The sequence below is a fragment of the Pocillopora damicornis genome, chromosome 13 (genome assembly GCF_964200805.1).
Source record: "Pocillopora damicornis chromosome 13, jaPocDami1.2, whole genome shotgun sequence".
In the NCBI taxonomy this organism is placed as follows: domain Eukaryota; kingdom Metazoa; phylum Cnidaria; class Anthozoa; order Scleractinia; family Pocilloporidae; genus Pocillopora; species Pocillopora damicornis.
In genome coordinates, this window is record NC_142682.1 from 2,905,658 (window position 1) to 2,923,625 (window position 17,968).

General features: G+C 39.2%; 3 protein-coding genes across 5 annotated transcripts; 2 read left to right on the plus strand and 1 right to left on the minus strand.

Moving 5' to 3' along the window:
* Positions 1–303: 303 nt before the first annotated feature.
* On the minus strand, positions 304–17,918 carry LOC113671251 (zeta-sarcoglycan). Of its 2 annotated transcripts, none has more exons than XM_089191135.1 (6): positions 17,726–17,918; positions 3,659–3,880; positions 3,425–3,526; positions 3,133–3,340; positions 2,177–2,373; positions 304–2,039 (listed from the first exon to the last, which is right to left on the minus strand). In XM_089191135.1, the coding sequence occupies exons 2-6, from the start codon at positions 3,842–3,844 to the stop codon at positions 1,872–1,874; spliced, it is 861 nt and encodes a 286-aa protein (XP_089047261.1). In that variant the 5' UTR covers positions 3,845–3,880; positions 17,726–17,918; the 3' UTR covers positions 304–1,871. The 2 variants fall into 2 exon arrangements, with proteins under 2 accessions (XP_089047261.1, XP_027043255.1); XM_027187454.2 differs by lacking the exon at positions 17,726–17,918 and adding an exon at positions 6,603–6,745.
* Positions 7,935–17,518, plus strand: LOC113671255 (NACHT domain- and WD repeat-containing protein 1). 2 transcript variants are annotated; one of them, XM_089191131.1, is made up of 7 exons: positions 7,935–8,220; positions 9,912–10,396; positions 10,587–10,789; positions 10,865–11,195; positions 11,718–12,451; positions 13,127–13,339; positions 13,463–17,518. In XM_089191131.1, the coding sequence occupies exons 2-7, from the start codon at positions 9,922–9,924 to the stop codon at positions 14,792–14,794; spliced, it is 3,288 nt and encodes a 1,095-aa protein (XP_089047257.1). In that variant the 5' UTR covers positions 7,935–8,220; positions 9,912–9,921; the 3' UTR covers positions 14,795–17,518. The 2 variants fall into 2 exon arrangements, with proteins under 2 accessions (XP_089047257.1, XP_089047258.1); XM_089191132.1 differs by having other exon boundaries at positions 8,022–8,286.
* LOC149035013 (uncharacterized) lies at positions 14,906–17,518 on the plus strand. The gene has a single exon (XM_089191134.1). The coding sequence runs from the start codon at positions 14,906–14,908 to the stop codon at positions 16,910–16,912; it is 2,007 nt and encodes a 668-aa protein (XP_089047260.1). The 3' UTR covers positions 16,913–17,518.
* Positions 17,919–17,968: the final 50 nt, after the last annotated feature.

Genomic DNA, 17,968 nt, shown 5'->3' on the forward strand with positions numbered 1-17,968 from the left:
AAAAAGACTCGGGAAGGAAAGCAACTCATGAAAGTGTTTTCAAATAACTTTCATCATTGGCTGAGTTTTGAAAGAAAGGCAGTTGGTAAAGTGGAGGGCAGATGGAGGAGAGGGAGGTGGGGGGGGGGGGGGTGGTTGTCAACAAAGATATTCAACAGTTCATAATAAGGGGTGCAACTTCGCTGCTTGGTTAATTTAGTTTAGTTTAATAAAGTAAAGCTCTAGTGTTGACCTAAAGAAGAAACACTGTTAAGAAAAAAAAAAAAAAGTAAAACAGAAAATGTAAAAAAGAGGAAACACCAATTGTTAGCATACCCAACCATTTATTGACAGTGTTACGTAACATTTAAGGGAAAGGCCTTAATCAACAAATATTTCAAGGTAACTACAGTGAGCTTCCAACATCTAGCCAGTTTCTGCTTGATAAATATTATAATTCTCCCTATAAAAAAGACACTGTCAGACAGGCAGAAAATACAGAAAAAGAAAAACAAGAAATAGATTAAAAGACAAACAAGTAATAATATTGCCAAAGGATTTGGTAATGCCGTATAAAATTCATAACAATTTTACAAAAGAATCTATAAAAGAATCCTTACAGAAAAATTACAAAACAGTCACGGAGGAGAACTTAGATATTTCCATCATGAAATTAATAAGCCTAACAACAACATCAACACACACATTCTAAGCAAATTCCTATGTATTTTAGAACTATACATTTGCTGTAAATATTTCACAGAAAATGCCATTAGATAGCAAAAAATTACAAAGATTTACAACTATTATCTTCTCTACTTCCATGACTGAAGCCTAAAAGTAATCAGTTACTTTTCACACCATCTCTATCCTAATAAATAATAGAATAACTACCCCGATAACTACTTTCAAAAATAAGCATTTTTTTTAGCTATCAATGGTTTAACAGAACTTTGATGAATTACCCTTGCACATTATTTTTAATGTAAACAATTCCTCTCTTCTTTAAAAAGAGATGCACACTTAAAACATAGTCTTTATCATGCTGAGGATAAAATACCACATCTCTACCAATAAAGTTGGATAAATAATGAAATTCTCCTTTTCACTAACACAAAGTGAGTAATATTTATTACAAAATGGCACCCAAGCAGCTACAAAGAAGTTGCATATATTCCAACAAACCTGGCTCAAAATGCCACTAGAAAATATTCTCTTAAAAAAATTGCCTTTGAAGTATTAGCTCTAACATATTTATAACAGGAAAAGGTCTTATGGTAAAAGAGGTTGGAGAAAAAATGCCCAAAGCTTTTATCATTATACTTTTGCAAATACTTCAAAGCCATCCAGCCTAGATACTTAAAACTGTTTCCAGATTATTCAAAACTATAACAAAATTTGAAAACATGGTTGCCTTGTACACACTGTTTTAAATCTGAAGCTCTTATGAGCTCTTTTATGATCTTGGAAGTGAAAGAGTCAAAGACTTTTAGAGTCATTTTCTTATGGCAAAAAATTCAACTGTTATATTTATAAATCTGATTTCTTTCATCCAATGGGTGTTTTGTTTCTCAAGCTTTGCTATAGTTTTAATCAGTTTGCAACAGGACTTTGAAACAGGACTTGTGATTGTCAAAACACACTTTTTCTTTTTGCAGTTTTTAGATTTTGTCCATCACTCATATGATTACAGCCTGAATTGGACTCCAATGAGTCCTTATTACAATGTCAGTTATCATCTGTAATCCTGATTACAGCTATCAACCCAGATTTAGTACAAAATTAAACCATTCTTCCTGCCATGTTTAGGCAAGTCGTTGGAAGACACCATGACATGATCCATAGGCTCTTTGCAAGTCACATGGATTATAAAAAGTTTACTCCAGACCACATTAATCACAAATACTGGCACTGCTTTGGCAATGGCTTTGAGCTGCTGCTAAGAAAATCTTTCCATTTTTACAAATGCAAACTTCACGGGCATTGGCAGCAGGTGAGCCACCGGACCCTGTGTAAATTTTAAGATTTTTAAATGACACATCTTCTGCATCCAACACAACCTACAGAGGAAATAGAGGAAGATCAGTTTTTTCGGATTTTCAAAAACTTCCTTCATGTTGATGGAGACCAGTAAATAATACCCAAACCCTTTACACTCTAACATCAGTATGCATATTCTCCATACTGTTCACCATACCTTTCCACTCATGGATTTAATTGTCACATCCTGTAGGCTTGAAATTCTTACACTGCCAGCTGCAGATTTAAAGCTCATGCCATCTGGAGCATCCATGTGCAAGGACCTTGTCAAGGAAGCCAATCGCAGGTCTTTCTTAGGAGGGGCCCGAAGACTCTCAGTCTCAACTGAACCACTGAAATGAGCTCCATTTGGACCTAAAGCATCAAAAGAATATCTATGTTATAAAATTGTGAACATGCCTACTTTTTTTCCTTAATTTTTTTGGGAGAAGCAATATGTGCAGAGGCGAGAGTACTCATCTGTCATCCCTGTGACTCATGTCCCATTCCTGCACCTAACACCACAAGTAGATTAAGTTTGTCGTTGGTGACCTCCTTACTTATAGGCTTTCTTCCCACTCCTTCAGTTTTCCTCCCTCCACAAAACCCAACCATCAAAAATCCAGTAACACCCTGGAAACTATCATGAAAGAACCTATAAACCCCATCACTAAATTCCAATTCATTTATCACTTTTTTTAATTACCTATTTAGAGGGTCATATTCAAAATGATCTGTTTCAAGCCAAGAAACCTAGGCTAATGATCAAAGAAAGGGCTCTGTTGCTTCAAACGTTCATGCAAGAATAATGCGAAAGGACAAACTTAAGTATCTTCTTAACCCTTAAACTCTTATAAGTGACCCAGACATAATTTCTCCTTACAATATTGATACAATATCAAGCAGGCAAGTGATGAGAATAAAGGTAAATATCAATTAGGGGATAATTAGTTGATCCAATACCATATTCACTGAACTAATATCATAAGAATTGAATGGCAATCAGTAAGGAGAATTACTAACAAGATCTTGGAAGCAAAAGAGTTTCTAGACTAATATTACAAAGGTCCTCCATGGAACATATAATCTCTAACCCTTAAACTAAGAACAGTTCAGTGGTTTCCTCAGACTTACTTGAAAACTCCAACTTATCAGCTGCAAAGACAATTTTATCTTTGTCAGCATAGAGTATATTTTTTCCTTGGTCTGTCTTTATAGAAAACTTCTGGTTACGGGCCACGACTTCATCATTTCCTATGAAAAGTTGACCTGTAATATTTCCATCTGAGTTACGGGCGTTCACAGTCACATTTGCCGTGGACTGAAGAGTAAGTTCAGAGTTCTGAAAGTGAAGAGTTAAAATTAGGAATATGTCAGTAACTCCCATGCAATGGCTACGTGGCTCATTGACACAAAAATACTTTACCTGTCTTGGTCGTATCATGTTTGCACGTAAGTCTTTGACAAACTCTGCTTCGCCATACAGTTTCAACCCTTGATCAGTTATTCTTAGTTTGCCCATACCATCCTAAAAATAAAATGAAATATAAAAAATTTAAGCAATAAGACATAAAATTCCCACATGGAGGTTTCCTTAAGTAGAAAATGTGAAAACATTTTTGAACATTGTTGAGATAAAAGAAAAGACTTAAACAATTACCAGGTTGAAGTCCATAACTCTCATGACCCAAATGACAAGAGAAAGATTTACAATGGTAATGACCAACAAGACCAAAATAAGGAAGTAGATGAAGCGTTTTCTCCAGCCATAGATACCAATCATGTAAACTACAGTTGCTGGGTCTTGGTTGTTCCAATCAACTTCCTCTGTCTCTCGTGATGGCATTTTGAACAACCTTCAGCTTTTGCAACCTAGAAAAAACTAAGCAATGAGGAGTTACATTAGTACATAACTCTTACTAATCAAGTTCAGGTTGTTTAAAGGTTAGTTAGTGCTAACCCAAGGTTAAATTTGAATCCATTTTGGGATAGTTTTCTCTATTATTTTTCGAGCATCCAATAATCAACTTCTACCCAAGAAGAATTATACTGAATTTTTTGTTAGAGCCTTCAGACCTGATATCAGATAATCCACACTAATCCTGGGTCATCTTAACCCAGCTTTGAACAACCTTAGCTTGTACTGTAAGTTAGGATGGAGCCAAAAAAAATACAAGGTTGAATAAGTTAAATCATAAACCATGACAACAAGGTTAGAAGATAGCTATTTTATCTCTGGGTTCAAATAGAGGAGGAAAATCTCAATTCAAACAAACTTTTGAATTTAGCAAGCCACAAAGCAAAATACAGCCCACTGATTGGCCAATCAAAGCCCATGTACTGACTGAGAGATGTATGAATAAGTCTGAATTTTTTTCTTATTTTCCTACTTTCTCTCCTCATCATTCCAGATTCTAAAGCTAACAATAATTATGGCTACAAATGTTCTGTTGAGTCCTTCAGAGTTCAAGACTTGGTACTGTAAGTTACAGACCTACAGCAGTTCTTCTTTAATAATAATTTATTTATGGCCCATATGAAGCTCACAGGGCATAAATCAAAACAGGAAATTAAGGATCTGCAGCCTACTGTACAAACTAAGGAGACAACACTAACCCACTGACCCCTTAGAGTGACTAATATCTAATTTCTCCTTACAATATCACCCTGAATCACACATTAAGGTCACAAGAAAAAAGGAAACAATCACTAAAAAAAAAAGCTCCTGATTGTTAAAGAGATTCTCCTTGTCAGCACCTAAGGAAAAGTATTGAGAACAGTATGGAGAATATGCATACTGATGTTAGGATGTAATGGGCTAATAAGACATTTATCATATCTCTAATATGCATCTCCCAAGCTCAGGAAACAGTTTCTGGGTTTGTCAAACAGCTTTAATAACTTGCTTAAGAGCGAATTATTTCTACATCCCCATTCAGTCACTGACATATTTTAACAAAACATATGTTAACATGTCATAATCAAATTTCCCACTAATAACCTCTCTCAACAGAAAAAGAAAGTATAGCAGAACATCTTTTCAGAGCAGGTGCCCATTTCTTGAGAGTCCCAGTAACTTTACAGACCCAAAGTAATATTTTTTTAATCTTATTCAAGAAAATAGAATGTGGATTTTACCTTAGGTACCACTCTACTCTGTTTCACTTCCTGATATTTTAATTGTTTACATTTCAAAACTGTCAATATCTTGATTGCTAATGAAATGTGAAGAACAAAAAATCTCCTATCCAGGCTTTAAAAGTTACTGGGTCTTTCAAGAAACAGCCCCCCAGAAGTCAATGATTTTGCAAATCTTAGTCTCTATTATCAGCATTTTTACCAGTCATAAAAATTTTTGCTCATTTCTGAAGAGGGCAAATATACCCAGCCTCTACATGAAAGACTCTTTTAAATATGTTTATTGTCCATCTGAAAAGAGTAATTACTGATCAAAACAATTCCTTTTACCTTCATCTTTGAAACCTAATATCTAAAGAATGCGAACAAAATTTTAAAAAAATCTATGCCACAGTCCGCAATTATCACCTCTGTCCTTCTATTTATGAGCTACATGATAATATTTCCTGTGTTAAACACCCCTATTCCCATTTTGATACATGGTTTTCAGCTATAGTAAGAGTTGATTCCTACCAATTACAAGCTTCCCTACCGATTTGCAAGAAATAACAAGCATTTTTAACAGTATGAAATAAGTCATGATACCCATCCTATATGTAGGAGGTATACAATTATCAAAGTTACAACTGCTACACTGTGAAATTAGTGAAAAAAAACTTGGGTGTTGTGAGAGGAATCTCAAATTTAGCTTTCAAATGTCCTTGACAATTAATTGCGATACGTGTTTACATCGATTTATGCAATTATTAAGCTAATGTGCTCAGTTATTTTCAAACTCGTGATGAAATATTAGAGGAAAATTTAGCGTACCTCTTGCAAGGAATTCAGAAATTTATCCGATGACAGTACGGCAAGCAGGAGAGATAATGATATCTTTAAGCTTTTAAGCGACTTAACGTGTGGCTTAGGTGTACACGATATGGAGATATGAAGAAATGTAAGCCATCCATTTATATAACGTTGAACCTAATATTCGACGAAAGTAATTCCCTAATTACAAACACTCCGTCACGAAATTAATTGATATAGTAAACGGCGATAGTTTTCTTCCAGAGCTCTAGGATACAACGAAGCTTCAGAACATTTAATTTTGCCCACGGTAACCGTTTTTGCGGTTACCGTGGGCAGAACTTTCCAAACGCACAGCATCGAATTTTCAAATTTGCCTCATTCGAAAACTCTGATACGCACGTACTCTAACTATGTAACGACAGATTTCTTTCGGACACATCGACTTGTTTTGGTTTCAATTACGTAAAAGAAGTCCAGAAAAATATCAAAAAACTTAGTGAACTACACAAATGTTCTCTGCTTCAAAATGAAAGATGACAAAAAAAATCACTCATGCAACTCCGATCATTGAGAATGGAAGCAATAAATTGGGAAAAATTGAAAACTGCGCTCTTACTCTTGTCACTAACTCACAAAATCGACATAACATAACACTAAACTAAAATTTTGCTTACCTAAATGACACTTGTCTCGTCAAGAGCTCTTGATGTAAATGCTGAAAACAGAATACAGCAAAACACTACTGCGGTAGGAACTGTAAACAATCGTTAGGGAACGAGCGACGCGTGAAGAATTTTTGTGGTTTGCGAGGCTACCAAGCTAAGTGGAATTTCGCGCCCTTTGGAATCTTGTTTCCGGAGATCGGGGAGGGGGTGATATCCTTACTAACACAACTTAAGTGATGTTTGGTTTTTTTGATAGGGAGATACCCCTGCTGAAACAACATCGTCCTTGGTAGCCTGTTTATAAATACGAAAAAAGGATGAAATTTTGTCCTTCCTCTTCGTTGGTAAACAGGCGTAACCCGCTGGCGCTGACAGAAACCTCTCGTTGGCTTACACCTCCCGTGAGCGGACAATAAGCAATGGCTGAGGCTTGGTCCCAGAGGAGGAGGGGGTTTGACTGCACTTTGACAACTGGCAGAGATACATGAAGAAAAATTTATTCCATCTGATTGGCTGAGAAAAGTGTTGTTTCACTAATACTACACACAAGAAAGATAAAACAAAGCAGAAACTACGTGGCTCTGTGCAAAAAAAGTAGAAAACGTATTTTTATATTGGACGACCGTTGTTTAAACCGAAAGCACAATGATATTTGTAAGGCTTGAATGAATCATTTTTGCATGTGACTCGCGCACTTTGCCTTCTGCGTATCTAGGAAAAGCTATCTCAAGTTCATTTTTCATGTGTTTCATTTGTGAGTAATCACGTGATTTTTCTCGTGCAATTTCGACAAAATTAGCACCCGAATTTTTTTTTCAAATGCTTTAAATCGCACTTTTCCTTTCGACTCGCGCTATTTTGTTATTCTTTGAAAAACTCTCTTGTGCTTCTTCACTCAAAATCATGTGATTACCTGTACAAAGACTACAAAAAAGTATAGGGTCGAATGTGAAAAAGGGAACAAGCACGGCTGTCATATTACCTCTGTAAAGTTAATTATTACACTTCTTCATCTTAATTTATTTATTTATTCTTATTTAGAGTCTTACCAGGGGCCAGCTTTAATTTCTACTAAGAGCGAAATGAAACGAGTAAATCCAAAGTCAAAGCGACGTTTTTACAACACCGCGAGAAACTAGATAAAGAAGCAGCTCATTGCGCACGGTATAAATCATTGACAAGAGATGACACTTCATCACTCTCACCAGCAGATGGATAAATTTTATCCTGTCATCTTTTGCTGAAGTATAGTAATGTATAAAGATTAACTTGCATAAACGTGTTATGAAATAAGACACTTCCGTTACAGTTGAATGCAAGGTTCTGGAGCTTTCAGCACAAGGGAGAAGCTTCTTTGTAAATCATTAGACTTGCGTGAAATATTTTCTATTTTGTCCGCGTTCCTTAGCTTATTTCACGTTGCCAAGCAATTTACTCAGAATAAATATCCTTCAATTTCATGACATCCATGTTGAGAGAGGACAGTTCCGTGACATAGTAGAGAGATCTGGGTAGAACTTCATCAACTCATTGTAAACAACACTGTCGAGTTCAACGCCACGGAGAAATAGAGAAAGCTGTTATTCTAACTTCTGGGAATGAAACTACACGTTGCAACAGTAGACTAGTAAGTACGGCTCAATGCAATGAAACCTTTCTGGTACAGTGATCTCATACTGAGAACCTGAAAACAGTAAGTATGATGAAAATCGACTGAATTTTACCTTCGAACCTTCGCAGCTTCGCCTTATGTTGGGATTGTAAATAGAAATTTTAAACCTTATTAAGTTTTTCTTTCGATTATGGCAAAAATTTCGTTTTAAGTTGATAGTGACCTGTTTCAATTCAGTGTAGTTTGCATGAAGATGCGAAGCTCGCATTTAATAGGAAGCGTAAGTTGTTATCCTTCTCGTCCTGCGGAGGAAAGTTAAATAAAACTAAAAAAACGTACGCAAACTGACATTTGCTGTTCGTTGTATGAGAAGTTAAAACGAAATGAATATCACGAATATTGACCACTACAAAGACAAAATTGCCTCATAAACTCAAAGCAATCTTTTATCCCAGGAATAAGGAATGCCTTGTTCAAGACGAAACGTTTTTAACAGCTCTCGCGAATATAAAGAGGAGCTAGAAGATTTTATGTACTCAATAATCGATAGAGTTAGCCACGCAAGTTGTAACGGTTCATTGAATTCTGTCGCGTATGACGCTAAAAGACCTCTTAACCTTCAAAATTAGCAAGTAATCGTTGAGCCTCAAAATTATTCCTTTCCCTTAGCAAATGGCGGAAAAGAAAATAGTGTAAATGTGAGTAGATCTGTGTGGCCTTCACACCATCCAGCTTTTAAGGGTCTTCGATTTTAAAATGCCGACGATCATTAAATCTATCGCTAGCCTGTTTGTGGGCCAATATAAGTGATATAGCTTCACTTTTTCAAATTTAGTAATTAAGTTATTTTTCATAATAAACTTTCTTCGCAGTGGAAAAAATTTCGCCGATCAATTTGAATCAATTGTCGCAGTAAACTTTTGTGAACATTTTTTTAACCTGGAGTTCCCAGTTCATATGTCAGAAAAATTTTTGAAGTTAATCAAATTTTATTTTCAAAGTTGTATACTTAAATGAATATGTAATTATTCTTAAAGAGAAAAGCTAATATAATGTAGACCCCCCGCTTGTGATCTTTGTTTCAGTGCACGTAAATTCGTTTTCCTTAGCGCTGTTATCTTTTCATCCCACGCACAAAGCTTTCTCTCAAACTGTTCAGGTTTTTATGATATTCAAATGAATGCAAGAATCGTCAATAACCCTTAGCAAACTGAGAAACGGAACCGGAAATACACAACATCGCGGGGTATTCTTAGCTTCCTTGTCTCTTCTGACTGACTGTAAGGGGTGATGTTTTTCTGAGGGAAGGAGTGTTTGCGTGAGAAAATGTAACCACTGTTACCATATTTTAGATTCACGCGTATATTTGACAAATATTGCATAAAAGCAATGGAGGCCATTTTCCGTGTTAAGGAGGCCTGGTCTAAACACTTGAGGAGTCTCGAAACTTTTGCACACACTTTCGAGAATTGTTTAGCCCCCCCCCCCCCTCTCCTCACGCGTTTAGAAAAGGTTGTTTCAATACGGAAAAGTTCTTAATGGCTTGAACAGCTCATATCATAATCATGCTAATCGTCTTTCAACCTGGTTACATTAGATTTGAAATAATAATGAAAAAGCATTTTGTCCAGAGCATGACGAGATCAATCCAGTTCTAATTATTCTCTCTTTTTTTTCTCTTGCCAAAACGTATCGTAATGGCACAGAAATCGAAACATGGGAATCATTGTTTCGAGAAAGAAGAAAAGTTCTCCAGTTTTGACGCAGCCCTCGTCTGTCACCCATTCACCCCCACCTAACCATTTTTCAGCGAACGAAGATCGCAGACAGCATCTGTGTGACGTCATACAATTCGATAGCGATGATGAAAATGAATCGGATTTCGAAAAAAAGTTGGAAACGAACGAGAGCCAAAGTGACTTGCAGACACAGAGAAATGATAAGATGTCTGGTGAAAGTGAAGTCGACGACCATCCCTCGGGGTCAGCGGCTTCCGTAAGTTCCAAGAAGACTGACAAGGAAGATCCAGAGGCATGCGCAACGAGAAAAAATGAAGAAGATCCTTCAAATGAATCTACGGAAGTTGAAGAGTTTACAAGTACTTGGAAGAAAGCTCTCCTAGATGACCTAGATATCAAAATCTCTGACAATGTAAAGATTGTCAGGATATTTACAAGTTCAACATTCACAGGTACTGGCATGATCAGTTAAAATATCAATAACATTAACCTGTGCATGGAGAATAACGAGCTCGTTTCCATGATCATGGGAATAAGGTTAGAGGAATCAAAGAACAAAGCAGCACTTAGTGAACTTAACTCATACTTGAGACTACGTTTATGGAATTGGATTTCCAGCTTAACGTTTTGATTGCTCTTTAGATACTTTTGTGGAGCGCAACATATTAATGGAGCGAGTGTACCCCCGACTCAAGTCCTACTGTCAGGGGAGAGGATATGACTTTCAAGTGGTGGACATGAGATGGGGAGTCCGTGACGAGTCCACTGATGATCACATGACCACTGAGCTGTGCATGAGAGAGCTACGCGCATGTCAAAAGCTGTCTACTGGACCCAACTTCATCGTAAGTTGGATTAGAGTTTCAAACGCGGTATTTCTCTGTAGGTAAGTAACCCAATTTGTATCACTTTACTTTCAGACTTTTTTGGGCCAGAAATATGGTTACCGTCCTTTTCCAGTCAATATTTCTGCCTCTGAGTTTGAGAAGCTCCTTGGCACAGTTGAAAACCAGGACGATGTTGCATTACTGAAACACTGGTTTTGGCGAGACGACAACGCAGTTCCCGCCCAATATCTCCTGCAGCCAATCATGTCACTGCTGCCCCACTACAGAGACTTCGCAAATGAGGAGTTACGTAAGAAAGCATCGGCCGAATGGTGGACGGCATTTGAGAGAATGCAGATTGTTTTGAGGGCAGCCGCTGACAATGCACTTGAAGAGGCAGAGCGACACAAGTATCATATGTCAGGTATTGCGCGAGCTGCCTCAGTGCCTTTATTATGTTTTGCTGATATGGTATGCCTTTCTGTCACACCATCCTGTAAGTGCCCGAGCAAAAGGGTTCGTCAAAGAAAAGGTTAGGTCTCACAAACCCTGTACCCCCCCTAAAGTGGGAATTCATACCAAGCTCTACAGCATAAATAACTAGGAATGAGAGGGGGGTTAATGTCACTCCTAAACAGATTCAATTCCTTACGTCGTCCCTTCCTAAACACGTCAGTTTGTCCGAAAATTTGATTTTACCCATTTAAACTCCTGAAAGGGTAAGGGTCCTGGGAGATTAAATTTTCTTGCCTCAAAATCCAACACAACACCCCTTCCCCCTCCCCCCCCGCCCCCCTTCGCTCCAGGGCTCTCCAGTCAGGGTGCAGTGCGCCATAACTATATTACCGCCTCTTCAAGTAGCAGAGGGCTGTTCCGTAAAAATGCCACCTTTCAAACAATCGACGAAATTTTTTTTATAATATGAACTTTAACGTATTCCTTATAGTGACAGAAGATGAGATTCGCCGAGGGATAATAACAGCTACGGAACCAGGGAAACACTGTTTCTGGTTCAAAAGAGTCATCACCGATCTGCTCCAAAATGCGCACGATCCTAATGCTGGTAAGTTCGTGGATAAGCCTTACGGAGCCGACAACTCCGTTATTGACGAGTTTGCGCAAAAGCTGTTGGAAAGTTTGAGAGAAAAAGACCTCTTAGCGGCCTTACCAACAAAAAACGTAGTTCAATACGATGTCAAATGGACCAGTGAAGGCATTAGCCCAGAAGCGTCTTCAGAGCATGCGCAATATCTTGAAAAGCTTTGTGCCGACGTTTACAATGTTTTAACCGGAATGATTCAGGAAGCTATCAATGAGAAAGAAGGCGACGTGAGAGAAGACTCACTAAATGAAGAGATATTACAGCATGCGCTATTCTGCCAAAAGAAAGGCCTTGCTTGTCAAGGACGAGACGATTTTCTTCAGTCTGTGAAGTCTTCTTTACTCGAGCGCAACGACAAACGCACAGTTATTCTACATGGAGAGTCAGGTTGTGGTAAGACGTCAGTTTTGGCCAAGATGGCTGTAGAGGTCAGAAATTGGCTGGAGGACGACTCCGCCTTTGTGGTACTGAGATTTATCGGGACCTCTCCTGAATCATCCAGCATCAGACTGCTACTGAGAAGCGTCTGTCAACAGCTATGCAAGATCACCAATAATGATGCAACACAAATACCCGAGGTTAGTGTCTACTCTATGTCATTGACCTACAACCATTATAAAGGCATAGTAATAAAGAAATTAGCCTTTTGAACACTTTTTTCCTTGATCCTTGATTTGATATTTCTAGGATCCCAGTAAAAATGAATAAATGAAAAAAGAGCACCTTAGGTTTCATGATTATAAACGCGCAAAGGGAGCTATGGGGCAGCCTACGTCAGGAGCGGCAGAGCTCGCGAGATTCGTGCTGGCGAACAAAGTGAGCGTGTGAGTGGTCTGTGAAGAGGCTGGCACGATAAAATTCGTGCAATGACTCTTACTTTTCCCGCCGACTTGAAACATGCGGGCTCAACCGCTGTTGTCGTATTGCTAATGCATGCCTACTCGCAGGCAACGCCGACAAACCACTTCGGGAGCAACAGAACGAGCGAGTGCATATCGATTGGAATTCACGTTACGAATACCTCTCGACGGTTCTTTTCGTTCTTCCTCTCGCCTCGATTCTCTCCCACTCCCCTGGCTCTTTAGCTCGTCCAACAAAGTGAGCGCCTGGAGCAGGCTATTCCACTTCCTTACGTGGCCCTCGATACACATTTTTTAAGACACAAATCATTCATGATTTCTCTAAATCTAATAGCATTGAACAACATCACGGAGCATACTTTTATTGTTAACTCCTTACCAACGTAATTGCAGGAAATCATGGAGTTGTTGGAGTTCTTTCCAAAATGTTTAGAAGAAGCTTGCGCATTCCGTCCTGTGGTGTTGATTCTCGATTCCCTGGACCAACTACCCGCCGATGAAGGAGGAAGACGTTTAGACTGGCTACCCGGAAAAATACCCGATGACTGTCACTTGATTATGTCTACCTTACCTGGTTCGGAATATGAGTGTCTACCACATTTGAAGGTAGAGATAGCTCTCTCGTATGTTACGTAAATAGTATGGATTGTTTGTTATTGTAGACAACAGACACATTAATGTTTTAGTCTAGTTTTCAAGCTCTTTAAGTACTATTTTTCTTTTCGCCAGAATATATTTCCAGAGCGATGTTTTAAAGAGATACCCACCATCCCCTTGAATGAGGCAGCTGGCATTTTGGATTGTTGGCTGAGGTCAAGTAATCGCGCGTTGATACCTTCGCAGAAGGAAGTGGTCTTAAATGCGTTCCGGGAATGTCCATTACCTTTGTATCTGAAGCTGTCTTTTGACCAAGCTATCCGCTGGAAATCTTATACACCAGAAGATGAAGCAACATTAGCCTCTGGCGTGAAAAACGTCATTAACGACTTTTTAGAACAGGTTGAGCGACGTCACGGCAAAATCCTCGTCAGCCACGCTTTAGCTTACATCACTGCATCGAAAAACGGCCTCACGGAGCCAGAGTTAGAGGATATCTTGTCACTGGATGACGAAGTCCTCGATGACGTCTATCAGTACTGGACACCCCCATTTCGCAGACTTCCTCCGCTATTGTGGATTCGCATACGTTCCGACATTGGAGACTATCTCGTAGAAAGAGGAGCAGATGATTCCCGAGTGATATACTGGTACCATCGCCAGTTTATCGAACTAGCAACTGATCGGTACTTAGGTGCTCGGCCAGCGGATGTTCACTCAAAACTGGCAGACTACTTTTTGGGGAAGTGGTCAAACGGTGCTGAGAAACCTTACATTGATAAAGATGGAAACACAGTGCTCAAAGATAGGTTGGTGGCCGGACAACCCTTGATGTTCAGCAACGATGAAGAAAAGAAGACAGTTTTTAACCTACGAAAATTGAATGAATTGCCTTATCATCTTTTACAAGCAGGCAATCTTGAGAATCTAAAAAAACACACTCTTTGCAACTTCGAGTTCCTTTTAGCTAAGCTTCGTGCAACTTCTTTAGAATCAATCCTGAACGACTTTACCGCCTCGCTTCTTCTGCATCCAGATGATGAAGACCTGGTTGCTTTGGAGAAAACGTTGCAGCTGTCATCCGCAGCTCTCAAAGCTGATGCTAATCAGCTGGCACCTCAACTTCTTGGAAGACTAATTCCACTGCACAATCAAGCCGAGCTCACTGGCATTAGCCTCCTGCTACAACAGACGTATTCCTCATCGGTCCCTTGTCTGATACCAAGTGACAAATGCTTGACATCTCCGGGCGGACCACTCATTTCGTCCATGAAAATACCAGGCAAATCTGTCTTCAAATGTTGTGGTTTTAGCTGCGATGGGAAAACAGCGTACATTACGTCTTCTTTTTCTCAACCACTTCATATTCAGATATTGAGCGTGAATTTATTGAATGGGAAAACACTCAGACGAGTGACTCTTCCAGGATCGCTGGAGGTAGGAGTCGTGTGGGTCGTTCAGTGAAGCAGTATCAACGAAGATCTCCTGCTGTTGGTAGGTTCTACTGACATTTTTCTCATTAAGCCATCAACGGGCCAAGTGCTCCAGAAACTCGCAGCCCTCGTCAAGGAAAGAATGTACAATCCAATGCCTCCTGTTTCGTTTGTGGATAACGAAACTAGTGTCATTGCCATAACAGACAAAGACATCAAGATATGGACGGCTGAAGATGGAAAAGTTAAACATAAGATTGATATTGGCAAGATTCCCACTGATGAAGAGTACGGCACTATAGGAGCATCAGGGTGTCACGCAGTCTTCAGCCTCCACGGTTCTAGAAGTTTCTCAGTGCTCAACTGTAAAACGGGAGAGAGGGTTCGCGAAGTTAACGTGTTCAGCGGGGCGGGTGCATGTTTTGTGGGCGAAATCAAAGTTACCTCCAAAGAGCAAGTGGTCGTGACATCCTCGGAGAAAAATGGCCTTCGATTGTTTGATCTCCACACCGGAGATTTTATCAGAGAAATATCTCAGTTTAAAATCAACAAGGGCCTACTTCGGACCCATATTACAGCAGACGGAACAAAGGCTGTGAGTGTAGCTGACTACGAGATTTTGCTGACAAATTTGGAAGATGGAACAGTTTGCAAAACTTTGAAGAGTAAGTCGTTCGGAACGCTTATTATTCACGTTAATTTTTTCACAAACGATGGAAAATTAGCCATCTCCCTGGCTCAGGATGACGTAATCCGTATCTACAACCTTCAGCAGGCTCTTAGAGAGGGCACCGAAGAGATTTCTAAGCCATCATCTTACAACAAGGCCGTATCTTCAATTGATTCCATTAACTATCTAAACACGGGAACAGATGCAAGACATGTTATTGCGACAGCCACGGTCAACAACTCCAACCAAATTGCTATTTGGGACACTTTGACTGGAGTAATGGTGCGAGCGTTGAAAGTACTCCAAGAATTGCCACCCACTGCGATAAGAATTTATGGAGCAAGTCGTGCCGTTGGCTATATTCACGATCAAGAGTATCTTCATTTTAGAGTTTTTGATTTGAAAGAAGGGAAGGTTGAAAGAAATCTGCAAGGCAAAGCGTCCAAAAGAACGGAAGCGTTTGGGTTCATTGACGAGAACCACATCATCGCTTTCTCACGCGGAAGACGTAACCTCAAAGTTTGGAACATCAATGAAGGGAAGCTCACAAAGCAATTTAAGTTTGGACAAAAACATCGATTCGAAGACATGCTTATCAGCAGAAGCGGAAGAGTAGTAGTTTGTAGTCAAATAAGCCCATCTGTTAGCCACGAGGAGGGTACCTTGCCTCTCTTTGCCCTCAACACGCAGTCTGGGGAACATAAAGTATTGGAAATTGAGAACACCCAGCTAATGCTTTGGAATGGGTGCTTATCAGACGACGGGAGCTACCTTGTTAGTCTTTCCAAAGACTTCAAGGCATTGCTGTGGGATTTCACGAATGGTACTTTAAAGGGTAACCTAGTCGCAAATGAAGAAAATCCAACCGCAATCTGCACGGCCATATCAACAGCAACCAAAGCGGTCCTAACCGGCCAAGGTGATGGGGGTATCACCGTTTGGGACATTGGAAATGGGCGTGTCCGTTCCACGATGGAATGTGCAACCGTTGATTCCCTTTTTGTCGCACAAGATGGCAAAGTGGCATTTTCAAACTATCGGTACACAAACAGCAACATCGATGCATGGGATCTAGAGACAGGCTCGAAGCTGGCCACTTTCACTTCAGATTGGAAACCAGAACGAATTACAATATCTGGAAATCGTCTTGTGGTGGCTAAAGCAGATAAACCAGAGCTGTTGATGTTCCGAACACATATTCCTAGAAGTTCAGAAGGTACCAAGCCTGTTGATTCTCCATTTAAGGACTGTCCATTGGAAAGTGTTCTGCAAGCTGATCAAGACTTGGTTCATGCTCGAGAAGGGGACGAAGATGAGGATAGCGAAGATGATTTTGACAAGACTGATTTTCAAAAAACTGAGTTCACAAGAAAAGCGGTCCATGCAAAACCCAATGTAATAATTGGTGGCGGTAGCTCGGTTTTTGCTTCCAAAAGTGTTTTCATTTCGGAAAAAGTTTACCGAGACAACTTTATGTGAAGCTTCCATAGCAGAAGTAAAGTTTGCTACGTAATCGGTCATGGCAAAAATTTGACGTGCAGACCTGTAACACGTTAGTCTTCCTTTTTAAATCGAAAGGGTCTTGCATAGATTGCTCTGGTTAGATCGTTTAATAGTTAGGAAACTAATCTTATACCCAAATCCTACCGTACAGCTTAACTAAAAGGCGTGGAAGGTCTGGGTATGAAAATATTAGGAAATTACATGGTAGCACCTTCGAATTACGTGGACCATACGAAGCGTTCATTTCCCTAATTTTAAAAGAAATACATTCCAAAAAAAATCAATGCTACGGAGAAAGTTAAAGATAAACCGTACACAGCCGCGCTCAAACGCATCACTCTAAATATTACAAGAAAGAAAAATGCAAATCGTTTTATTCTAACTTTACGACACTTATACGATCGAAGAGAAGTTATACCTCAATTTTGCATAGGTCAATCTATTGTATTGAAAAATCCAGCGACAAAAGTATATGAACATCGCATTTCGTGGATTTAGTGAGTTTACGAACAATCTAATCGAATTTTTCAATAGGACTTGCTTCTAATGTAATTAATGTTCCATTAAAGGATTAGAAACCCACCCCTTTTGTAGACTTTCACACCAAGTCCTATAAAGTCATGCAATGAATAATCATGCTTCGATCCCTCAAACTTCTACTTGCTGCGGTGAAGTTTGAAAAGAAGTGAAGTTTTTACCATTGTTTTACTGAAGAGGTGAAAGAAAGCTGGCATGGTCTCCTTCTACACCTTCATTGCATGCTGAGAACTTAAGATTGATACTACTCACCAGATTTTCTTATTGGGTATGAGATCCTACAACTTTTAGATCCATAGCTGTCCTTATAGTTTGTTGGTAAATATTTTTCAAAATTTGAACATCCCTCAAAAACACGCAATTTTCAGCATACAAATACAATGGATCTGGCAAGTTTCGCTCCAGACAATAGCGCACGTTTCTAGAAGCAGATATTATTATTATCTATGACGCCAATGCTAATAACCTTGATCCAACTCACTGAGCAAACGGAAA